The 27106-nt window shown below is 40.0% G+C and overlaps 1 protein-coding gene across 1 annotated transcript in view; it reads left to right on the top strand.

Annotated features, from left to right (window-relative positions):
* Window positions 1–9545: 9545 nt before the first annotated feature.
* Window positions 9546–27106, top strand: part of LOC142099216 (calcium-activated chloride channel regulator 1-like) — a 71828-nt gene continuing 54267 nt past the window's right edge. Inside the window, exons 1-4 of the mRNA XM_075182436.1 lie at window positions 9546–9939; window positions 10089–10226; window positions 20205–20355; window positions 23535–23643. Of these exons, the coding sequence (XP_075038537.1) occupies window positions 9784–9939; window positions 10089–10226; window positions 20205–20355; window positions 23535–23643 (554 nt within the window). The 5' untranslated portion in view covers window positions 9546–9783. The remainder of the gene's footprint in view (window positions 9940–10088; window positions 10227–20204; window positions 20356–23534; window positions 23644–27106) is intronic.

Raw genomic sequence — 27106 nt, 5'->3', positions numbered from 1 at the left:
TACACATTTTTTAGGGGTATATGTTTCAAAATATGTTCACCTTAATCACCTGACATGGCCTACATATCATTCTTCCACCACACTCGAAAGGTCATTCCCCTTCCAATGACTTGTTTCCAACAGTCCAGGCACGTTGGGAACGGCGGCAATGCCGCTAACCGGTGGTGGAGGACGAGGAGGAGTCAGAGTCCTGATCAGCAGGTGGCTGTCCAGGCCGAGTCTGAGGTGGAAGCCTCCCCAGAGACGGAGGCGGAGGAGGAGTCCCAGCCTGCGCCCCAATCCTCCCCCTTTGCCTCTGGGGAGGCTGAGTGCTCTTTGGATGAGGCAGAGCCAGAGCAAGATCCAGAGGTCCAGTAAGTACTAGCAAACAAAAACCATCATTCAGAGTCTACCACATCATTATTTGCCACTGATTAATGAGTAAAGAGCTACCCTGTGAAAATAAGCCGCAGGCATTGTGTTTTGTTCTGTGTAAACAAACTGTTCGGCCCTCCCACATTTGGCGTGTTGTATACATTGCTTAGCTTCACGTCAATTGCTTGAGATCCGTCGCTTGTGCTTGTACCTTGTTTAAAGATCCGCAGGTGGGTGTGTTTTTTGCGTTTGCGATTCCTATTTCCGTGACTTAAGTGTAGAAGACCACAGGAGGGTGTGTTTTTCTAGTTTGATGTTCTTATTTCACTCGCGTAAGTGTCTGCGTCACTCAAAGTATGCACCGCATTTACGTTTGCGTTTCCGTACCTTGATGAATCAGGCCCCAGGACATTATTGTCTGCAGCTGCTGTGGAAAATTACAGAAATTAACCAAAATAATCAATTTCACCAAGACCCACTGTGTTTGTGTCAAATAGAGAAGTTTATTTCCATTTGTAGCAGTTCTTGAACCATTTTATGAAGAGGGAAGAAAGACAAACAACACAGAAACAAATTTAAAAAGGGTCTATCAGAAACTTTCATTCCTTATCTAAAGTCTCTGAACTCTGTGGTAGTTTGATGACTAATTTTGGTTCTGTGGGTGGTATGCCACATTTCTCTTCTTGCTAAACCAGGGGTCGGTAACCCCCGGCATGCTTGCCACTTTAGTCTGCACGCCGAACTCCGCTGCTGTTTAGCTAAAGCTGCCGAAGACGGCTGAAACGGAGCTGCCACGCATGCGCAGCAGCTATTTTGCTGTCATATTTGGCTACTTTAGTGAAGCAGCTTCCGTCGAGCAAAGTATGCTGAGTGCAGGTATGTATGAGGGAGAAGAGGAACTAGGGGCACAGCTATGAGGGAGAAGAGGAACTAGGGGCACAGCTATGAGGGAGAAGAGGAACTGGGGGCACAACTGAGGACGAAGAGGAACTAGGGGCTCAGCTATGAGGGAGAAGATCAACTGGGGGCACAGCTATGAGGGAGAAGAGGAGCTGGGGGCACAGCTATGAGGGATACCAGGAACTGGGGAGAGAACTGACACATAGCATGAACTGGGGGCATAACTATGAGGCATAATATGAATTCTGGACACAACTATGTGGCATAAAACTGGGGAGGGGCACAGTTTTGAGGCATAATATGATCTTGGGCACAACTGTGTGGCATAATGCTAATTGGGAGCACTATTGTTTGGCATAGCATAATTGTTTATTTGTTGGTCCCATTGCTATTAATATTATCATGATATATATATATATATATATATACACAGTGGTCAAAGTGGAAATGTAGAAGTGGTGGTATGGAAAATGTAGGTGAATAGAAATTCATAGTTTTACAATCAAAGAAGTGGCGGTATGGCATGCCAATGTATACCAGCATACTTCAAAACACAGTTTTGTTGTTTTTATGGCCACCAAAATAAATTCCATCCAACTGACGAGATTATTACTGTCTCTTATGTGTAAAATAGTGTAACTAGCATTTAACATTGCATGGCTTTTCTGTCTCCGAGCCTCTTGGATTGAGGGTTCTATGGACCCTATCAAAGTGATCTGCTTATTAGTGTCCTGGTTCAGGATTGCATTCAGGATTCTGGGTAAAGTATCTTTCAGGCCCTGTGGAGGTAGGGCCTTGAGAAGCTTCCTAACACAGATTTTGCTTCAATGCTTTCAAGATCTAGATTGTTCATTTTATTTTGTAGTTATCTAAGCTCCACTGCTTGCACTGTCAATCTCTCTATAGTTTGGAAGGATCGCACTCTCTAAAATGTACTGCAAGAGCTGCACCAGTTGAGGGTGTCCCTCCCTCAATCAACAAGGAAAATATAAACAGAGTTAACTAGGCGTTTATTGACTATAGATACCTTACTGATATAGATACAAATAAATGTGGTAAAAACCTGAGTGCAAAAATGGCAAATAAATAACAATTTAATACATTCTAAATTTTACAGATGTAGGTTAAAAACTAACTGCATGTCACTAATGTAAAAACAATCAAAATTACAATAATAGAATCAGCATGATGAATACCAATAAATAAAAACCATAGGCGTTATGCACAATAAAAACAACAAATGTTATGCAATAAAGTAATGATAGCCTCCAGCCAATATGTCAATGAGGTAAGGTTGTAACGGATTCCGGAGTAATGGCAGATATAAAGGAAATGATGTAGAGATAAATAAATTTCCTAGTCGAAATGCAAGTCTATGTGGTGTTAACACCAATATATGTCCTTATGGATTGGTGAAAACGATTGAGAAGGAGAATCCAGTCATACGTCCATAAAAAAGTATGGTAATGCTACGAGTTCAAATACTTGCTGTTATGGTCCCTCACACTGGCCGCGCGGCAGGGCGGAAAAATCGCTGTTAGTTCCGATGAGCTAGAGCTGTGCAGGGCATAGCTCTGTAGGAGATCCCTCGTGGTGGATGTCGTTACGTGAAGTGGGCGTGTCCCAACCCGTTTTGTCCTATCTGGACTTTTTCAAGAAAAAACAGGCAGTATTTAACTTATGTGCAAAACAGAACACTCATTTGCACCCCTTGCAATGTAACATGGTTTTGTCCAGGAGACTGAAATAAGAATCCTCTTCAGTAAAGATCCTTAATGAATCAGGCCCATAGTTATCAAAATAATTGATGTATATCTTTGCCCAGCTGGTAGTAATCAAATGAGAAGTAGACTAAATGAAAGACCCTTATTCAATTCTTGTATGTTCTCTTTAGTAAATGTGTCCATCTGATCTCACAGAAATATATTTTAGGCCCTGAAGCACAATACACTAATCTTAAATACTGAATGATTGTCAAAATCCTGGATTGTCTCAATATTACCTTGTCCATGCTCAATTTCTGTGGGGCTTTTTCATTATAGGCTACTGAGTCAAGACTTGCCCCCCGGGCTAAAATTTGCCAGCCCTCCGCTGCCAACTAGGTTACAGCATGTATGCATGTAGTATTTGTGATAGATTGTTTTCATATATGCATCCTACTGCCATTTCAATGATTTTTTTTGTGCCACATCTATTTTGCTAACTTGGTTTGAATTACAAATTTACTAAGGGTCATGAACTAACTTCAAACTATGTGGATGTGTAGTGTGTTCGTTTTCGCATAAATGAGTCTCTGTTTCAACCTGGCTCATTCATAGGTAGATACCCACATTCAGCTTTTGGTAACTGCACTGAATTCTCCTACTTTTGCAGGATTTGGGGTGAATAGCACCGAAGATATGATAAATTATTAGGGTACTACGGTGTTTTGCATGGCTTAGATTCTAACTATATCATACAGTGATATTTTTTGTGTTTCTGTTGATTATATAAGGGGAAACAATGTTTTTCGCCTCAGATAGTATGGATTTAGCAAATTGTATTGGAGCTTTTACTGAAATATCCCTAATACATGGAAATGTTGCAGGTCCATTAATAAAGGTGGGTTTATTAAGATAAATCCTGTTTTGTTTTGTTTTTAAACATTTTAATTACTACATCATTTACATGTATTCTCATTGGTTTAATAACACATGAGATTTATTTGTTTAACCCAATCTTAAAATCTACATTTTATGATAAAGTTTGAAAGAGATAAAACTGTTAACACATCTCCTGTGTATCAATTTACTGATTACATTTATTTTGCTTTTAGATAACCAGTGTTTTGAGGATCATCCAATTTGCAGGTCACTTATCTGGCTCTATATAGATAAAACTGTGGGAAATGATACATCTTTCATTATTACCTGTCAGGCCCCTGATCCTCCTAATATTATTATTCAGGAACCCATTGGATACAGTTATACAAATAAAAATCTTGAACATGATACAGTCTCACAAGTCTCTCATCTAAATGTTCCAGGAATTGTACAGGTAAAATTACATAACCTTTGGTCGACATTTTGATGAGGATGATTGTACAATCATATAACATTTAAGAACAGTGTTTTTATAGAAAGTTGCCATTTCACTCTTTCTATAAAACACTCATAACTGTGGGAGTGGAATGTTATACTTCCTTTTGTTTTATTATGCTTACTGTGTTATCTGGGGTGAGTGTACATTTATAAGAAATTGTGATTATACCTGTGGCACAAAATCTGGCTCTCTGTTCTTGACTACAGAAACTAAACAATTTGCTCAATTTGCTTTTTAATGTTGATAATGACAATTTAAATCCCTTTATACAGTTCTCATTCAGGGCGGCGCTTGGACATATAAAATGACAAACTCATTGCAGAATGTGGAGGCTCTTGGCATTTTAGTGACCTAAAGACCATCATTTAAAATGATACCTCCTATAGCTATCACTGCTGACAAGTCCAATAATATAATCAGTTCTTCACAACCGGTGTTTTTTTGTGTTGAGCTTAAACAAGGATTTGCTGCCATACTGAGAGCTAATATGACAGTTGACATTAATTCCGAATCTATAGATCCTGTCAATATAACACTCAACGATAATGGTGCAGGTACAACATCAGTTTACTAGTACAAAAATTGCTGTACTAGTAAACTGATGTTGAAAGTATAACAAGACCAACATTTTAGGACTATTCTTCTTTAGACTAACATAATCAACCTAGAGACATCTGCTGTTAATGACAGCAACCCCCCTCCAGTCACCAATCTTTATTTCTGTAATCTGCAAGTGTTGAGGACTTTGAAGACAGTATTAGCCATCCCACTTGGAAACTTAATTTAATAATTATTATTATTATTGTAGATTTATAAGGCGCCACAGGGCTCTGCAGCGCCATACAGTGGGGAAAACAGTATATACTGTACATAAAGCAGAGACATGACAGAAAAAATAAATGCAGACATGAAAACAAAGTGTATGAAGGACCCTGCGCATTAGAGAGCTTACATTCTAAGTGGAAGAAGGCACAGCTGAAACAAGAGTAGCAAATGTGGCTCAGAGTGCATATTGGGACAGGTGTGAGAGTGTATTAGTGTGAAGAGTGTTATCGGGGATAAGGTCACCTCTAAAAAACGAGATGGGCTTTGATATGAGATTTGAGATGTATGCAGGGGTAGTATTGTTCAGGGCTTTGTAGGCAAAGGTGAGTAATTTGAATTGCCTTCTGGAGGACACAGGGAGCAAGTGTAGAGATTTGCAAAGCGGTGCAGCAGATGTGGAGCGGTGAGAGAGGAAGATCAGTCTTGCAGCAGCATATAGGATGGATTGAAGTGTGGATATATGGGTGTCGGGAATGCCGGATAGTAGGAGGTTACAGTAATCAAGAAGGGAGATGAGGAGAGAATGGATAAGAGTTTTGGTAACATGTTGAGTAAGAAAAGGGTGTATTCTGGGATTGATTTTAAGGTGGAATTGACAGGACTGGGAGATAGTCTGGATGTGAGGAATAAACCAGATTACGGAGTGAAGTGTGATAGCAAGGAAAATTGTGGTATTATTGACAGTGAGGGAGAATTGAGGGGAGGTAGTGATTCTGGCAGGAGAGAAGATAATAAGTTCTGTATTGGATATGTTGAGCTTTAGGTAGTCTTGGGACATCCATGTGGAGATAGCTTAAAGACAGTTGGTTACACATGATAGTACAGAAGGGGAGAAGTCAGGGGAAGAGATATAGATTTGCGTGTTATCAGCATAGAGGTGGTACTAGAGGTCAAAGGAACGAATTAGTGCCCCAATAGTATATTACACCTACTGCTATAAAAGCAATTCCTGACTACTATAAAGTCATATTACTGTATGTAGTTACTGTAAGTTTGTTTTTAAAGGCTCATTTTCTTTATCTTTGTATGTACAGCAAAGAGCTTCAAAATATACACAGACACATGGATGGAAATCAACATCATTCTCTCTCTTACTCTCTTACTCAGAATTCTTATATTAACTATATATTGAGTCTGCTTAAATTAACTATCAAATATGTTTCTTAATGTTAGATGATGTTTCAGCAGGAACAGCACATGGCAATGTTCAAAATAGGCTTCATTGCACAGTTTTGTCCAGATTGTATCACACTGTGCATCATCTGGCAGCTGTTTATTTATTAATTTGTTTGCTCTATTTGACAGGACTCTTGTAAACTATTGCAGGTTATGATGTGATGTACGAGATAACTTTAGAATTGTATTAAGTTCTAAGGTTCTTATTTAAATGAAATCTCTTGTCACTGTGTGTAGTGTGCGATGCACAGGTTAGGTCATGCACCTCCTTCTCAAGTACTGGCTAGCTGATGGGCCTGGGTGTAAATGACCAGGCGGTCCGTGCACATGCAGGTACTTTGTTACAGCAAAGTCTTTATGTAGGTATTGGGACACAGGTCATGTCACTTTGTCATGCAGCGCAATAAGAGTCAGAATAATTTGTGTGCCAGACAATCTCTATCACAAACTGAACTGTTTATTTACACTCCTCTTCCTCCAGCACAAAAAGCATAATAGTTGCAGCAATAAAGAAATATATATAGCTGATACACAGTATCAGATATACAGTCTCTTCCATGAAAAATGTCCCCCTCTCCCTCTTGGGGTTCTCTTTAGCAATATGGAGTTTTCCCCCAATCTGGGACTGGGAACTTTTCCTCTCTGTATACGCAGCCACACTGCGGCATGCAGAAACCCCCCTTTCTCATTTGGGGTCCTCCACCTTATGTGGCTTCTCCATTCTTGCTTAGTGGACAGTAGTTTTGTCTCTAGGTGGCAGTCGCCACTCACCTGTTCCTGGGAAATTCTGGGGAGCCAGGGACCTCCACCCCACTGTCCCAGGTCCCCAACTTTCACATCACCTCTACTTTGTCACTTTCTTTATCTGAGTCACTCCTTTTTCACCACACTTATTCTTTGTCTTCATCCTCTCTGTGACACATGCCTCTTCTTCTTTCTTGTACTGTTGCTTCTCTATCCTGGTCTTCTCCCAATCCCCCCTTGCTGACAATCCCTCCTTCTTCTCACACTAGCAGGTGTGTGTTGTCGGCCTAGCAACCAGCCTGAGTCACTGTGGTGCCTGTGGATAATGAAGTTCCATTGGACCTCATTCACCAAGAGCACAACACCACAGCACACCTTGTTTTTTGCATGCCTAGGTAGCCCTGCCAACATACTTTAAAGTATTCGCCTACTCTCCACTCCTTAAACTGCATAGTGTTGATGCCTCTTTTTCATTTTACCTAAACCTCTTTCGCATTTTCAAGCTTAATACTGTAAATGATAAATAAACACAGGAATACCAATGTAAATTTGGCAAAAGGTCACAGTTTTATTAAATAAGAATGGTGGCGGAGAAAGCAATGCAAGTCCGCTAACAACTAATAGCAGAAACCAAACAGTGGAAAGCCACATTGCTATTAAACCACTGGTCCCAGGAAATAATCCTTTATGATTGGCCGGTGCTAAATCTGGTGTGATAGTGACTACATCCCTTCTGGACTCACAAAGATGTGCCCACACAAAGCAGGTCAAGGGGTCCTCCACACAAAAGGTCCAAGAGCCAGATTACTTCAAAGAGGCAGTGACCTGTAGCCAATATGTGTGTGCACCATGTGAATTAGTCTGCCTACTGTGGCTCACCTGGAGGAGGAAGAGATATTTGTTAAACACATACATGTAAAAGCAATCACCACTGTGACATTTAAAGGTAAGGAAAGAGGTATTTGGTGCAGCAAATAAGAGGTCCAGCATCCACTAGTGGAGGAATATATAGAGAAGCCTTCGTTGTGGATATTAATGGCTGGGGGGATGCAGGAGACTTAACCCCAAATGGATAAGTGCATGACACTCGCTCAAACACATGAGTTCAAGTGCGTTTGGCTTTATGGCCTCTCGTGTCAAAGTGCGCCTAGGGCAGCAAAAGAAGAGGTACACTGTGCAAAAGTCTAGACGTCACAAAGTCCAAACTCCTAGCATTTTAGAATCACCACTTTCATTATTTAAAACTTTTTCCTAAAATAATGCTGAGATTTGCCTTATTTATGGCTTAATCCTGTGAGTGAAGGGACATCAGGGGGTAGATTTTTTTAAAGGGTGGTTTGCTTAAATTGACAGTTTTCAGAGCTTTCCTGGTTATTTCAAAACATTTACTAAAGACCTAACCGGCAGTAAAACTGATGAAAACCAGAGCACCACTTTACTAATTGCCATCTTGGTTTTTAATATGGTCAAAATACAAGCAGTCATATTTTCTAAACTGCTGTTTCACAAACCACAACATAACAAAATAGGTAGTTTGAACAATCTTGACATTCAGGACATAAGAGGAGGCACCATTGACTCCTATATTATAAAACCAATCCTTATTAATTGTGTAAGGAACAAAATTAACTTTTGGAGCAAATTGTATTTTTCATTATATTAAGGGTGCAATATTATTGTAATATTATAGGGCAATATGAATATATAATTACAAGTTAACCCGTGCATGATACTCATGCATTCTAGTCAAATCAAGCTACTTAAGGTGTTAAAAAGGTTCTTGTCATGCATTTGGGCCTAGCCCAGGCCTCCTCAGGGGAAGAGCGTTACTTCCCGACGCAAGCGCCCTTTTTTAACGTGGTTTTGTCCACATGTCACCACCTCATCATTTTTCTCCATCACCTCATCCTTCATCAAGCTACTTAAGGTGTTAAAAACAACCCACTATCACCCCCGGCAACCACCAACCACTCCCAACTGTCACTTCTCCTTCAAGAAATATATAGGTCAGTGTATAACTCTGCCCAGCAGGTGGCGCTGCAGCTTGGTTTTTTTTTCCCACACATGCCACTAGGCATTTATATAGTAGATATTAAGGGGCAATAATTATTTATCATAGGGGCAACACTTATAATTTCATGATAGGGCACCATTTATACTGCATACATGTGGCACTACAAGTACCAGGATGCACATGTGCACAAGAGCATGCCGCCATATAGTAAATACCCCTGGGACTGTTTTTGTTATTTATATAACTTTTGAATGATTACATTTTTTTTTTACATTGATCAAAGTGCAACTAGAAATGCTCTCAATACACCCAACTCTTATTGGCTGGTGAAAACTTCTGTCCTCTGCAAATAATACATTTGATTCAGACCCAATAAAATTTAACAACATGCCTACCTGTCTATAAAATGATTTATTTTCTTATCACCAACATTTTTGAAGAGTGAGCTCAAAGAGAAACAAGGAATCATGTTTCTGGGGAAATAATACTAAATTTAGAGTAATAAAATGGACTCAATAACCTTGGCTACTGGATAAGAGTATGTGACAATCAAGGAACTACAATAAATCCACCTATAGTAAAATAGTATATTTGTTTACTGAGAAATAGTCGACTATGCTTTATCAGAGTATATAAAGTGTTTTTCATACATGCAGTAACAACCAGTGGATGAGACTGAGATTTACAACATGGAATTGTGGTTGGTTGCTGTGATATTCACAGTTCAGATTTACAGTTCTTCTCAAACTTCCATGGTTAATCTTAATAAAGGTGGCTACGAAGATATTGTCATCGCTATTCATCCTGGACTGCCTGAAGATGTAAAGATTATTGATAAAATCAAGGTAAAAATTTATTTAATTGGTTCTAGCAAGCAAATTATAGCAATGCAATGTGTGATTAAACCATGCACAGTTCATATTACTTGGTAAATGTAATGTATGTTTAATATACTTAGGTTTACCTAATTTTTAATCTGATTTGTCACTGCTAGGACATGTTAAATGAAGCAACACATTATCTATTTAATGCCACACAGAAGAGACTTTTCATAAAGACGGCTAAAATTTTAATTCCATTGACTTGGTCTAAGCAGAACTACACCAAACGTAGAACAGAAAGTTATGACAAGGTAAGAAATAGCACTAAAGTAACACAATTATGATATATCTAAAACACTAACAGTTTATTAATGCATATCAATTATGAAATACGTTTTATTTTTCAGAAATGTAATAGCACGTAATTGAAATGATGTAATGGAAATGTACAGACAGATGTAAATTAATTATTTTAAATGTATAAAGTGTGACAAAAATTATGGGATGGTAAGAATATTCACATAACTAGAACCTATAGACAGGGGCAGGCTGGGCTGGAGGGCAAAGGGGCATCTGCCCTCTTGGGCCAGTCCCATCTTAGGCTGGGTCACTGGGCCAGTTTTTTTTCCCTTTAGAATAGGCTGCTGAGTCTTGCCCTCCCTACCTTATAGAACTCAGGTAAATTTCTCTACAAGCCAAAAAGGTTACTTTAGTTCAGGTACTATACAGTAGTAGTCTTCTTAAAAAAAGAAAATATGTAATATGAACTTAAAATGTATCAATTTCCTTTTAAAGTTTAAGAAAACTGGGAACTGTGGATATGAAAAATGTTTTGGTGCATCTAGTTTCTTTTATTAATATTCAAATATTAATGTTTTTTGTGACACTGTTACCTCTGGGGGTTTTAAATCACACTTCACATACCATGCTTTGGGCACCATTAAACTAATAGGGACTGAATAATTATTGGAGCTGTGAGAACTATCATTGCAGAGGTGTTCCTTGCTAGGTGCCTCAGAGTAAACCACTAAACCTAAAATGCAATAAAAAATTAGGGCTGTGCACCGGCCACTTTTGGTGTCTCGTGTTTTGTGTTTTGGATTCGGATTTGCTTGAGGTTTTGGGTTTGGATTTGTTTCGCAAAACACCTGACGAAAGGTTTTGGTTCGGATTTAAGGTTTTGGATTCGGATTTATTTTGAAAAAAACATAAGTGTGAAAATCAAGTTTTTTGGTTTATTTTCACTCCTACGCTATTATTAACCTCAATAACATTCAATAACAATCATTTCCACTAATTCCCAGTCTATTCTGCAGAATCAGTGAACTTTGTAATATTGCAGTACCAATGGATTTATACTGCAGGATTGTTTTTGGATATTTTTCTTTAATTTCTTTTTTTTATAATTTTTTTTTTTTTTATAACTTTTTTAAAATTTTTCGGGCTGGGCTGTGTCCTTCTAAGGGCATTGTTATTTCCCCAGCACAGCACGAGATATAGCAGGACAGAGGACCACCTAACACAACCTCCCTCTACCCTGATCAATGCCCGAGTGAAGATGGCGGCGGCTAGTGGGGAATTTATAGGATCCGAGTATCACGAGATCTGACAGCGGGATTATGACTCAGAGCCTCGGTTTCAGTTTTGCAATTGGCGGGAATACCCGGATCTGTCTCGGATCCGGCCCGGATCGGCAACGTTCGGGTGGGCTCCATTTTCTTCTGAAAGGATTGATTTCTCTTATTTATGGACATTGTGGACTATTTATTTGGTTTAATAGTTTTTTATGCCAAGTTTATTTGGAGTACCACAGGATTTTATTATGCCGTTTTGGAGAACAAAAGAGATAGAAAGTTATACAGAATACTTTTTCATTCTTATTATTTTTTGTGTTAGAAGATCAAAGAATCATTTGGTCATATTGTTTTGCCCTATGCGCCTTGTTGTATTTTATTGATCAAATTTATTTTTAATGTAGTGGCATTTATTATATACTTAGGCTGCAAACGGGAGGGAGCGCTGATTTTGGGATAACATTATTTAAAAAGATATAATAGGAGTGGGTGGTAGGGACCCTTTTGGGAGGGCTTACCTGGGACGTCTGCGCTTTGTTTCGTTTTTGTGAGGGTTGGTGCTGCCTTGACGGATGTTCCGGATGTTCCAGTTCCGGTTTTTGTTGGTTGCTTCTTTGTTTTTTCCGTGGCGCGACCTGTGGGGAGATAAGATGGGGATAGGGAGGGAGAGAGGGGGGGGGGAAAGAGAGAGAGGCGAGACAGTATACACGATATCGGCCGTCAGGTGGCTCTTTTAGAGTGGGAGATGTTTATAGCTCCTTTTGCAGTTTTGTTTATAGCTGTTTTGTCGATATCGTGTATACTGTCTCGCCTCTCTCTCTTCCCCCCCCCCCCCCCCCCCTCTCTCCCTCCCTATCCCCATCTTATCTCCCCACAGGTCGCGCCACGGAAAAAACAAAGAAGCAAAAAGATATATTAAGCTGCCATTTTTACTCTGATCTTCAAAATCGCTGGCCATCTCTGGCAATTTGCAGCGATTACAAACACTCACATGTTTAGCAAACTCTCCTGTGTTTTCTAGCTATGAGATTAGTAAACACATCAATGTTACACTGGCTGTCTATCCAGCCGTAGGTCCGTCAGCTGTCAAAGGTAATGCATGGGGTACCACGCCCAACCACGATTAACCCTAGTGCTGCCAGCCTACTGCTGGTTGCATGAAAATCAGGGAAAAATTTGCCCCTGCCATAATGACAAACCAACCTCTGGCTGTTCAGTGCTGGGCTGGATTCCCTATGGAGCGGGGTCTGTCGAAAAAAATGAGCGGACCCCCCTCTAGCAATAACCAGCCCAGTGCTAAAAGCACTAGGGCTCATCGCACACCCCTGGGCGGTGGGTATAGAGTAATATTGGCGATTATAATTTTAAAAAAAACAAACAGACGTCATTTTGTTTTGCCAGGGTGCCATAACCAGTGTGGGCATGCTGATGCTTGTATAACTAGAAGCACCAGCATACTCATGGCAGTCAGGTCATGCTGGCACTTGGGGAACCACAAGTGCCAACAAGGCCTGACACCCATGGCTGGCTGAGAATTGTGGTTCCACAAAACAAAACCACAATTTCCTATCTAGCATCAAAACTTTTTATTAAAAATAATAAAACCCCAATATGCTCACCAATTTGATGTCTTCATCTGTTGTCAGCAGCTTTTAGTTCAAATGTGTTTAAAAACCATGTCCCAAATAATTTGTAATTCCAAATGTCCTAGCTTGTAAATATCTTCTGTTTTTCTTGCCAGAAGGGCCCCCTTGTTGATTGCAGTCTTCTTTTCTTCAGGTCAGAAGGACCCCCATAGTATTATTACAAATCCGGTACATGCTTGGTTAAAAAAAAAAATCCTGATTACAGACGCCGCAAACTTAGCTTGTATCTAATATAAGCTCCACTACGCAATGAGTTTAGCACCAGCGTAAGGTCACACATGGTAATAATATAAAAGCTCTCCCTGCACCAATATCCATTGTCACCTCCAGGGCTGCCAAGAGAACTTTTTGGTCCCCTGTACAGCAACTTCATGAGGCCCCCCTATAGTCAACTAGATGGGAAACCTATGTGCTGTCGCCTAGCGGCTGTGCTCAGCCCACGGCGTGTGTACATACCATTGGGGGCATGCCTAGGAGGTGAAAGCACAAGGCAAGGACTAATTTAATATATCATCATTAAAGGATACAATCATTTGGTGCTACAGGGCTCCCATAGTCCAGGGAAGTATCCCTGTAGCACTCTCATTACAGAAATGCCCAGCAGCTTTACTTACTCTGCCCACATGCTTTACACACAATTATCCCCTCTGCTAAACAGCCTTATATTAGAGATGTTCACTGACCCCTGTGTTCTGGATTTGGTTCTGGACTAACTTCATGTTTTGGTTTTGATTTTGGATCCCTCTTTTTTTCTAAAATCCCTATTATTTTTTACTAAAATCACTTAATTTTGCTCCCCCCCTACATTATTATTAACCTCAATAACACTATTTTCAAGTAATTTGCAGTCAATTTTCACGCACATTCAAACAAAGACTGCAGCAACCTGGCTGGATGCTAAGCGACAGAGCAATGACACAGACACACAGCATTTCATAGCACATCTAGGAAACATTGCCATACAGCAGTGGTAGAAAAGAAAAGTGATGCAAGATGGAGTTGTCCTTGGATCTTGAAATCAGTTATGGTTCATATGATCGCTTCCTTGGATAACTGTGGTAATTCTACAGCTAATACATGGCTGACCCCCCTGGGATGCAAGCTTTTATCAGACCAAGACCAATCCAGGGGGCCAGTCAATGCACTAAAAAGAGCCATTGTTATTCACAGCAACAAGCAGCTTCATCACTGAGCTTCGAATCAGACTCCACTCCCAAAAAATTAAAATATAGTTAGGTACCTTCAACGAAAAGTGCAGACTACACTTTGTGCAATACTGATGAAACAGCAGCAAAGTGGAAGGTTTGAGAAATACATATACACGTCTATTCAGACATCCATTTTTACATTACTTCTGCAAGCAACGTTGTTCTTTGTTAATAAAACTGTAATCTTTATATCGTTCAAAAAAATAAAAAATTATCCTCCACCATTGGATGTTGATAGTTGATAGTAGGATCAGGTGGAGTTACAGCAGAGGTGTCACTAACTCGGGTCAATTCTTTTACAGTAGACAAGCCCAGATGTCAAAATGTTGTGCTGAGTCATCTGCATCATCAATGGGTGGCTAAGATTTTTGCAAAGCACACAACAGTGCTATGTGCTATATAGCACATGTAGGTAACATTGGCACACAGCAGTAGCTGAAAGGAAAACTGGTACAAGATGGAATTGTCCTTGGGCCCTCCCACCCACCCTTATGTTGGATCGTAAAAAGGACATGCACACTTTAACAAACCAAGCACTTCAGCGACAAGGAGTGCCACTTTTGAGGCTGATGTGCTTGGTTTGTTTGGACCCCCACAAAACAAGCTAACAATGGGATTAAGGCACCTGACAGTGCTGTCAATGAACTCTACTTTGGCAAAATGTTGTTGCCATCATCCTCAGTCTCATCCTCACCGTCATCGGTTTGTACATCATCCTCACACATTATCAATTCATCACCGCTGGAATCCACCATTACAGAAGTCTCCCACCAATTATTTTGATGTAATTGGTGGGAAAGGCCTTGCTCATGGAAATTGAAGTTACATTTTAGGAACATAATCTTTTCCACATTTGAGGAAGTTGCCTCCTACACCGATTGCCGACAAGGTTCCCGGCTGTACTGAAAACTCTTTTCGAGTACACAATGAAGTGTTGGCTGCTTAGGCAGTGCAAAGTGAGTTGGTACATGGGTCTCCAAATTCCCTTTTTTTCCTCCCAGTATGTAAAGGGACTGTCTGATGTGTCCATTACTAAGGTGTCGGTAAAATAATCCTCCACCATCCTTTGGATGTTGATAGTAGGATCAGGTGCAGTTACAGCAGAGGTGTCACGTTTTTTGGTCATTTCTTTTATAACAGACCAGATGTCAAAATGTTGTGCTGTGTCATCTGCATCATCCCTGGGTCTCTTGGGAACTACTAGTAGTCTTCTTCTTGGTCTGCTTCTGGGTTGAAGATGCACCCCCAGCAGCAGGAGCAACAGCAGTGGGCCTAAAGGTCAAGGATCCTAGTAACAGTTGAGTCAGAAACTGAAGGAGGATACGCTGTCCTGTCACGTAACACTTGAGCTGTCATCTTGCTCACCAGGTGCTCCTTGCATCTCTTCAGATCTGGGTCAGTTGGAACCACAGAGAAGACATAGCTCTTAAACCTACGATGAAGCACAGTCGCCAAAATGTAGTGATCCGACTTCAAGATTTTGATAACCCTTGGATCCTGGCGTAGCGAATAAAGTACTTGATCTACAAGTACAACATACTTAGCGTAATTGCTGTGTTTAATCTCCTACTTCAGTCTCTCAAGCTACTTTTCCAAAAAGTCTAAGGGATTTACTTGACTCAAGCTAGCAGTGTCTGAACTCACTTTATAGGTGACTACATCGAATGGTTTCAGCACCTTGCAAAACACGGAAAGTATTCTCCACTACACTTGAGTGAAATACATCCACCCTCCTTTCCCAATGTCAAGGTTTGAGTAAGCGTGGATGACTTTTCACTGTTCCTCCATCCGCAGAAGAATATACAGGGTGGAATTCCACCTTGTCACTATCTCTTGCTTCAGTTGGTGACCGGGCAAATTGCTTTTGCAGCTGCTGCAATCTCCTACATGCTTTTGCCGAATGCCAGAAATGTCCAGATATTTTATGGGCTACAGACAGCATCTCCTGCACGTCCCTGTAATTTTTGAAAAGCTCTGCACCACCAAGTTTGTGTGAGAAAAACAGGGAATGTGATGGAAATCACCCAGCTGTAATGCTCTTACAATATTGGTGGCATTATCAGAAATGACATATCCTGAGGAGAGTCCAAGCGGGATAAGCCATGTTGCAATGACATCCCTTAGCTTTTGTAACAGATTGTCAGCTGTATGCCTCTTAGTGAAGCTGGTGATACACAGAGTAGACTACCTCTGAAAAATGTGACGTACTTGGGTACATGCTGCTGCTGTTCCTGCTGGTGAAGGCGAATCACCAACCTAATGGGCTGTCACAGTCATAGAATCTTTAGTTTGCCCAGTTCCGTTTGTCCACATATCTGTGGTTCAGTGTACAGTGGATAGAATGGCATTTTATAGCCCAATAATTAGATTTTTATGAACCTTCTGGTAGAGGTGAGGAATAGCTTTCTAGCAAAATGGTGTTGTGATGGAATTTGGTAACTGGGACACAAGATCTCAAGTAACTGTCTAAAACCAGCTGCATTAATAGTGAATATTGAACGCAGATCTAATACTAGCATAGTCGTCATGGAGTCTGTGATCCACTTTGCGACTGAGTGACAGCTTTCATACTTGCTTTCTCTTGCAAAGGATTGTTTAACAGTCAATTGTTGTAAACTACTAGTAGTCTTCTTCTTGGTCTGCTTCTGGGTTGAAGATGCACCCCCAGCAGCAGGAGCAACAGCAGTGGGCCTAAAGGTCAAGGATTCTTCTGAGGAGTCCTGAATAGGGGAGGAGTCATCTAGCCTTAGAAACTTGGATGCAGGACTAACTCTGATCATTTGTGAGGATCTTGATGATGAAGGTGTTGGGGTGTAAATTGCAGGTGCTGGGATCTAGCTGAGAGAAGGGAGGTAGCTGATGCTGGACTGCTTGTTGTTATTTTTTAGCATAAGTTTCTGATTTTTCCAACAGCTTGCCATGAACTCGCTTCAAATGGAGTAACATGGATGAGGTTCCTAGATGGTTAAGGTCCCTACCTCTACTGACTTTACAAAAGCTACAAATGGCTAGACAACTGTTGTCACGATTTGTGTAAAAATAATTCCACACATAAGAAGTGGATTTTAGTCCTATGCCCAGGCATGACAATGGCCTTTTCTTATCACATGTAAGAACTGCTTCCACTGGTGCAGGACACAAACAACATCATCCTCATCAACATCCTCATTACCGCCCTCGTCAGCTACACAAATATCCCCCTCATCCTGTTGCAATTTCAAAGTTGGATGCTCAATTTGTATATCACCAGCTACACTTGAGCTGTTCAGGCACACATCTGCAGAAATGCAGAAAGGGGCCTTACTTATGGGTACTCTATCAGAAAGATTAAGATTACACATAGCACTCGTGGATAGATTCTCCTCAGGGATTTGTGCCATTTCTGATTCTGAACATACATTTTCCTCTAAGACCTTACTGTTATCCTACAGCTCGGCTTTTACATATAAAAGTATTTGGACACCACTTTTGGAGTCTGAATGACAAGGTCTTGCTTGGTCATGACTGACCTTACCAGAAGATGCCCCAGTGACAGTTGCAGAACTAGGACTTAAAGAGAAAGGCGAAGGCCTCATTCTTTACTTGCCACTGCGTGTGTAGAATGTTATGTTGCCAATTTTTTTTTCTGCAGATAACTTTGCCTTAATTACAGGTCTTTTTTTCTTGACCAAGGTAAAAGGTGTTTTTTTACATTTTTTGTTTCCCTGATTTAAAAACACTATGCACTTTAGCATAGACTTTAGCAGATGACGTAGAGGGATTGCTATCATCATGACTGGTGCCAGTAGCTGCGTGGTGCTCTTGGCCTTCTGTGTACTGCTGTAAATCCATTTTGATGACACAGTACAATGTGACTGCAGATTTAGACCAACACTGGCAGCCCTATTATTTCTATTTCAGCAATGACAATTTGCAATGGAGCTCTCCTCTTTGTATGTTACCTATATAACAACATACAATTTGACTGTAGATTTAGACCAAGACTGCCAGCCCTATTTGTATTTCATCAATGACAATTAGCAATGGAGCAATGGAGCGCTACTCTTTGTGTGTTACCTATAGAACACAGTAAAATTTTAATGCAGATTTAGAAGACCAAGCCTGCCAGCCCTATTATAGTTATTTTAGAAATGACAATTAGTAATGGAGCTCTCTTCTTTGTGTGTTACCTATGTAACACTGTACAATATGACTGCAGATTTAGGAGAACCAGCCTGCCGACCCTATTATTTCTATTTCAGCAATGACAATTAACAATGGAGCAACGGAGCTCTCCTCTTTGTGTGTTACCTATAGAACACCGTACAATTTGACTGCAGATTTGGTCCATGACTGCCAGCCATACTAATTCTATTACAGCAATGACAAATAGCATTGGAGCAATGGACCTCTGCTCTTTGTGTGTTACCTATGTAACACAGTACAATGTGACTGCAGATTTAGAAGACCAAGCCTGCCAGCCCTATTATTTCTATTTCAGCTATGACAATTTGCAATGGAGCTCTCCTGAATGTCATTGGAGACTTTGAAGAACACTGCTACCCCTCCTCTTTCTTTTCTACCTATGACGCTGCCCAGCTGCACTAGAGACTGCCAAGAACCATGCTACACCATCTGTGTTCCTCTGTTAAATGGTGCTGGATCACTGTGGAGGGCGGTACTTACAGATTCCAAAACTCGCGAAATCCAAAGATATAACAATGACATTTTGCTTTGTTTTCAATTTCGATGGCGTGCTAAAGTACCGAGCCGAGTGGCTAAGTTTGGGTGTGTTCGTTTCTCGGGAGCATCTCTACTTTACACATGCCCCTTCTGCCCACATGCTTTGCACACACATGTGCCTTCTGCCCACATGCTATACACACACATGCCCCTTCTGCCCACATGCCCCTCTGCCCACATGCTTTACACACACATACCCCTTCTGCTCGCATGCTTTACACACACCGTGTGCCAAGCAACTTTACACACACATGGACCCTCCACATCACATTACCCTTCTTCTTACATTTTCCTCCATCAGTGACAACACAGGAACAGGAGGTTTTCCTGCAGCAACCTCCAGCTCTGTGCTCCATGTGACTGCTGCAGTCACAAGACCTACTGATGCCACAGGGACTCTGATGGGTTCCAGCCACTGCCTTATGCAGATGGATTTCCTCCATATCGGTATTATTGTAATCTGCATTCTTTGTCACTATAGTGATTGTTGCAATTAGCATCGAAAAAACGTACCTCACCCTTTAGCAGTATGCGACTTGACAGCCTATGCATGGACTGCATAGTAAAGGCCTTTGCATCATCATTAAATTGCCATAAGCAAAGATTATGTTTTACTTATGTTTTACTTTTATATTTACAACTCTACAGTAAGAGCTTTAACTACTCAATACCTTTAATTACTCTAGGGAGAAAGCCTCCTTGTAATTTAATTTTAGCTCTGCTAAAAGTCAAAAAAATAATTGTGTTTTTAAATCCTGTATAGATTTTCCTCATTTGTATTCTGCTTCTTTTTTAACATTGCATTTACATTTTTTTTAATTACCTTTTAACTGATCAATAAAAGTAGCTGATTGTAGAATAAAAGATGTTTTGTTATCAATATAATCTTCAATGTTTACCTTCACACAATTTTTCTTAACTTCCTATACATCTATCCTCTATATACCTTTTTACTGTTAGAACACTTTTAAGTATTAACTCCTTATCTATCAGGTATATTATTTTTACATATCATCTTATTTATAGGGTTTAGAAATATGGCACAAGTGTAGATGCTATTACTATCAAAATGTACAATAAATAAAGAACATGCATGTAGCAATATGTAAAATGTTAAATATACCTTTTGCCTTTTTTAGGCTGATGTTATTATTGCTAACCCGTACCTGAAATATGGAGATGATCCGTATACCTTACAATATGGAGGATGTGGAGAGCCAGCGAAATATATCCATTTTACACCCGACTTCCTACTAGATGACAAACTCACCTCAGTGTATGGACCTCGTGGTAAAGAAAGAAATTTTCCTTAAGTTTAAAAGCAGTTTAATTCTTGTCTTTAAAAATGAAAAAGAACATGTTTGATTGTTTTGAATTTTTATGAGAGTCACCTTAGTTAATTATCTACTATCACTCTCAGAAAGGCTAGGTGTTTTCATCCGATTATCGAGCCTATCATACGATAAAAGACTGATTGGCTGAAAATCACAGTAGTGTGTACCCTAGAAGGATGAATGATTATTGTTCCAAAGGACATAAAATCATTGATCGAGATTTTCAAACCTGACTCTCAGGTCAACAATGGAACAATTTCGTTCCAATCCTTCAGTGTGTATGCACGCTGCAGAATAGAACGACAACTTAGTAGCAGAGGGTTGTGTTTGTAGCTGTCAGAATGTCAGGATAATTGGGATAGCTGTCAGAATAGTAAAGCAGCCAGAGATCCAATGCATGTAATCCATGTTTGCTGTGAGTTGAAACCTTCCGTCTTTAGCCTGTTATATAATATGTGGAAACAGGCAGAATTATTATTGATGACATGGTCAATAAAGCGATTTAGTTTATATGATCACTGTCAATATGAGGGACCTCTGTAGATATGTAGCAGACTGGTCCTGTGTGTTATGCAAGGATTTGGGGGCTCTGTTCTCTACCAATGTCACTCATCACACAAATTGAGAGCGCACATCCAAGCCTGGCTAATTTATCCAAACTTGCCAGTAAAATAAAGCACAATATCTCTTTTTATTTATGTACGATCTGCAGCCTGATGCTTAGGGTCTGTTTGTCTATATGGGTAATACAATTATAGCAGTACTGAGGAATGACAGCGTTTACTGGTGCCGGAATGGCTCTGTAATATTCAATGACTTTAGGTTATGAGGTTTGGAATATTTGTTTTCCTTTTATTTACCACTTGGGCTTCTGAATAGTTTAAAAATCTTAATTGTGGATTCATAAAATGCAAAAGAACTTTAAAGTGGTTGAACTTGACCCTGCTACTACTCAAACATGCATGCACATGACTATGAACTTAAGAGCTTAGCAGTAGTACACACTACTCAGGATCACAATACTTCTCAGATGGAGGGGGGGTGTGCCCGGAGCTGCTGTCACCCATTCAGCTGATGGTTATGACAGATTAAAAGCAAAGATCTGAAGGCAAATCATGTACAATGTGTATAGTGTGTACACATGAATAGGCAGACTAATCAGAACTTCAGTCATTTGTAAAATCGTTTGAAATAACAAATTTTTGAAAAGTTTTTGTAGTGTGTATTTAGGGTGATTTCTTGCCAATGATGTTATGTGAAATCAAGCACCTATATTTGCAGGCTTGTGTATGTGCTTCATGGTGGCAATGTTTTCAGAGGGTACAAAAGTTTGCATCTTCTTTGGTGCTGGCTGAAACTGCGTGGATTAGGGCTTCCTAGTTAAATGTTGGCTAGAAGCATTCAGTGGGTTGCATTTTGTGCACAAATGCAAAGCAAAACTTTATGCTATGGGACAAGATATGTAAATGAGGTCTAGGGGGTAATGTGGGCATTTACAGGGGCATCTCTGGGGTATTAAGGAGGAGGACACATACTCTTAACCTCAACCCCCAACAAATGTACTCTATTTGGTGGGCCTACATTTTCATTGTTGCACATTTGGTGACTTCCAGGCACTATTTATACTGTACAGGAAGGTTCACATTTCTACCAATTTAATAAAAACATTTAGATATACCGTAGTGGCACATGTAACAGTCCTACCCTATGACTTCATAAATAAGACACACAGTCTTTTTGGATAAAAAAGGTAAAAGTTGAAATAAATAATGGGTAGGTGTTGCTTCTTAAGTGATAGTGTCACGAGCCACGGCGGTACACCGCATCCTGGCTTGAGGTAGCAGCCGAGCAGGTGCATTAGTTTCAATGCACTGTTATCTTTGTGGCATAGAGTAGGAGGGTGTAGGGACAACCTCCAACTCCAGGTGGAGCTCTCGCATGATTCTCTTTGTCATTTATACATGTTCCTGGTTTTGTTATATGACCTATGCTAGTTTCCAGCTAGTAATTAATTAGCAGCCTCCTGAGGCTGATTGTCAGCCCTGTCCTCCTCCCTTCTGATTTGTCCATCATAGTATTTAAGGCAGTGAGAACTGGTCCTCACTGCTGGTTATAGTTCCTGCTCTGTGCATACTTACCTGCTCCCTGCTCTGTTCCCCCTCTCTGCCTTTGGATTGATCTTGCTGTGTATGACCTTGAACCATGTACTGGACTGCTGTATTGCCTGTGACCTTGATCTCTGCCTGTTACCTGGATTTGTTGTTTGCCGCCAGCCCTGACCTTTTGCCTGGACTACACCACCGCTGCCCGCTGTACCCCTTGACCTCGGCCCGTTTGGACTTTGCTATTCTTCCACCTGGCCCTCGCCTGCACTGCGGTAGGGTTATAAACAAGTACCACTTTGAGCTTAAGACCTGGGGGCATCCGAGTACCTGTGAGCACGTTCAGCTCTACGGGAAAGGCGGCTGCTATAGGCGAAGACCTCTGTGACTTGTTCTACAAGTTTATGACACTTGCCGTCAGCCATAACAAATAGTAGGGAGGTTTTTGTTTTTTTAGTAATCCCATTGTAATAAAGGGTATAATGCACCATATACTCCAACTAGCTGTATTTTTCAAGGCAGTGGTAGGTGGGTCTCGCTTCCTCTTATTTATGATCCTTGTGATTAACTTCATTATGACATAGCCCAAACACTTGAGTCATTTTTTCAATAGTCTGATTTTTAGTTACCAAAAGAGAAGTGGTGAAGTAAGTAAAGTAAGTAAAGATTTAAACTCCGTACTGAATGTAGATGGTTGCTACGAGATGGAGCTCTGATCTGATCACATGAACATTTAGGTGTAGTTCAGGAATCAAGCATACAAGCAAAAGCTTTGGCATGAAGCAGGCAACAATTGATCAACTGATGAACTGTGATTTTGAGGTTCAATAGTCAAGGGCAGGGCAACCACAGCAGTTGAATCCATATTGAAGTTGCCCAAAGTCTGTGACATTTGAACCGGCCAAATTCTATAAACTCTCTAACTCGTTCAAATTATTAAAGAATTTCTAGTGATAACACTGAAATGTATTTTTTAATGACTATGAGATGGTATTTCATGCACAGAATAATTTATCACTTTAAATAATTTCAGGGAGAGTGTTCGTTCATGAATGGGCTCACCTTCGATGGGGGGTCTTTGATGAATATAACCTTGAGAAACCCTACTATCTGTCAACAGATCTCAAAGTGGAAGCAACTAGGTAAAGTATTAATATTATTATTGCATTTTAATTATTCAATCAATATCATTCTATAGCATATACTAAAGTGTAATACAAGTAACCAGGAATTAGAATTAGCTATTGTCACATCGGAACTTTGAAGTTATGTGGGGGTCAACAGTACATTTTTTATCCTAGTTCTGATAGATTAGGTCAAAAAATAGCTGTATTAATCCAGTTGTAATTATGTTAGTTCTGAAGTATTGGATGATACTTTCTTAATTGATATAAAAAGTTATTTTGCAAGACAAACTGTCTTACCTCTTTTTATCAGGCCTAAGCAGCAGTGAATACTAAAAGTAAGGGATGCTTGCAGCTCTACAACTAGCGAGTATGATAAACGCTAGTATTAGAATGATGTGTAGCGGAAAATCAAATTGGTTTGTCAAATAGTAAAAGTTTCTTCCTTCCGTCTTCATATAAGTCTAGAAATCCAGCTTAATGACACAACATTTCCAAACTTCTTATTTTCTAACAGTTAAAAAAGGGTCCATATGCTACTTTTACACACTCAAATACGGGAAGATGTTTTTCAGCTATGTCCACATTTCAGGAAAAGTAAAAAAAGAAATAAGGATAAAAGTTTTAACAAGTGTAGTCTTGACTTGTAGTTTGAGGATAAATAATACTCACGCTGAAGTTGTTGACCCTGACGGCAGTTGCTTCACTGTAATGTATTTATTCTATTCATGTGTGCGGGTGAGTTTCAAATAAACTAAAATAATTTGGGAATGGGACAATTATAACAATTGGTTATTTATTTGTGTTGCCATACACACTAGTAAATAAATAATGATAAAAACAAACTTGTTGATAGCTCCACTTAGCAGAGCATTAATCAGGTTAGTCTCATAGGCATAGTCTATGCATTCCACTGTGGAACGTAAATTTCTGGATAGCGGGTAACAGTGCTTTTTTTTGTAAGAAAAAAGGTGCCGGAACTCATCTCACGTAATCAATCAATCACTGTACACACACCCACATACGTCAGTTGTATAACGAAACATAACGGTCACCGTCTACAGTAAGCTCGACACACAAGCACCCTGCATGCACCTTTTTAATGATTTTTCCGCCGACCTACTACGCTCGACAGGGCGATTCAAGTTCACGTGGACCAAACATCAAATGTTCAAAAGTTGCTTTTAAAAATTGGAAAATCCGTTGAAAAAAGGTGCCGGAACTCAGTTCTGTGAGTTCTATGACAAAAAAAGCACTGGCGGGTAATAATGAGTTATCTTTGTAAAAGTAATCCAACACATTTCAGCTTTCAAAGTGAAGCCTTCCTCAGGGATTTGCGTATGAATGAAGGATTGCTGAGTGATCTGATAAGGAGCAGCAGGCAACTCCTCCCTCTTCTTACTGGTCAGTCTTGATTACAGGCTGTTACTGAATGATTGTTAATGTAAATTTCACCATTGTATTAGGTACAAATACAAAGTATACAATAATCAATGGCATCTGAGTGATGCACAATGATTTGTCCACAACAATGAATACAATGGCTTTTAAACTGCCGTTTAGTGAGGTCTGATTGACAGTGGTGCACATGCATTCGGGGAAACTTGTGATCTTCGTTCTGATAACAGTATTGCATAATTAATAATAAGGAACGGGAAAGCAAAATCTTAAACTACTTATGTGTGTGGAGATTGTATTGGCTAGATTTGCAGTGCTTAGAGGGGAATAACCCATAGGCAAACCGAGGGAAGGGGGAATTTCCTAGTACCTGGAAATGCCTCTCCCAACCTGGGGTACTGTATGCTTGAGTTGGCTGGACCCTGCCCTGGGACCGGCCACTTTTGCAGCTTGTGTACAGATCGTTCACAGCCATCTCTCACCAGCAAGTATTGAAAGCAGCAAGAACAGGTAGGAGAGAGCAGGACAGTCTGTCAACTGTTCTGACACACTCAATCAGGACTATGGTTGAGTAGATCATACTCCGATGTGTGTGCACTTAGTGACTGTAGTTGCATGATCACATAGATTAGTGAATCATGTGCATTGTTGATATAGTATCATTTGTCATATCATTGCATGCCTGCCATATGTAAAACTATTCTTGTCTGTTAAGATGTGTAAATTAAGCATAATCTAGCTTGGTGCTAGTGGTGTTATTTCAAGGAGTAAAATGCGGTATATTAGACTTGGAATGGTAATAATATTGCTTTGTTACATCTGCTATGGTTAGTGCTCTGGTACTGTTACCTGTGGTATTTAATGACCTCATTGGAAAGGTTTCACTGAGTACATGAACAACAACATCTGCAATCTACAATTTACCACCAGTTACAGCAGAGAGAGTGTGGAGTTTTTGGATTTAGAGATATTTGTACAGAAAAACAAACGTGAAACAAAAGCTTGAAATAAAAACATATCATAAACAAGTATATGTGAACATCTACAGTCTCGCGAGTAGTGAACATCACCCCACATGGCTTCAAAATATACCTACAGGACATTTAAAACAAGTAAGTCATAATTGTTCCACACTAGACAACTACCTTGCACAAGTTAGTGCAACAATTCATTGAAAAACACTATGACCCACAAAAAGTCACAAGAGCTTTTAAATAAGTACTAACAACCTTTTCTCGGCTAAATCCATGGGTCATTTATCTCTGCTTATCCTCCTGGACCTCTACCCTGCCTTCTCCACCGTCGACCACCCCCTCCTTATACAGACCATTCGATCTCTCTGCCTCTCCTGCTCTGTCCTCGCTTGGTTCACCTCTTTCCTCACCAACTGCTCCTTCTCTGTATCCTCTTCTGGTTCATCGTCCCCTCTCTCCACCCTCCCAGTAGAAGTCTATACAGGAAAGCCTAAGGGGAAAGCATTGTGGTAGAGGGATCTTCGGATTTCTCACTGCAACTTACCTCCGGATGCTATCGCATAGATAGCTTCTTTGCGATAGTGACCATAGAGGACATAGGAGACAGGTCTTCGCAGGAACAACAGTTTTTCATGACTGCTGTTCCCAGTGAAGAATTTTAATGAATAGTCACAATGTTTCAATCCATTTTTTGCGATAAGGATTGAAATCAATCGTTTTTAAAATTCGATTGATAATAAATCTGCCCCATAATCTCCACACACATCAATAGTTTAAGATTTTGTTTTTCCATTCCGTATTATTAATTATGTGATGCTGTTTATCAGAACGAAAATCACAAGTTTTCCCAGAGTGCATGTGCACCACTGTCAATCAGATCTCATTACATGGCAATTTGAAGGCCGTTGTATTCATTATCATGGACAAATCATTGTTTATTACTCAGATTCTTACTAGAATTATTTTCACCTATCCCGAAGAAACGTTGACTATTTGACAAAGAAATTTGATTTACTGAGAAGCATCCTTCTAATACTAGCATTTATCATGCTCGCTAGTTGTAGAGCTGTAAGCATCCTTTACTATTGTACTGTTTAGACCTGGACACT

Source organism: Mixophyes fleayi, chromosome 8 (genome assembly GCF_038048845.1).
Source record: "Mixophyes fleayi isolate aMixFle1 chromosome 8, aMixFle1.hap1, whole genome shotgun sequence".
NCBI lineage: Eukaryota > Metazoa > Chordata > Amphibia > Anura > Limnodynastidae > Mixophyes > Mixophyes fleayi.
The sequence above is the reverse complement of the archived record's forward strand: the minus strand, read 5'-3'. Positions and strand labels throughout refer to the sequence as shown.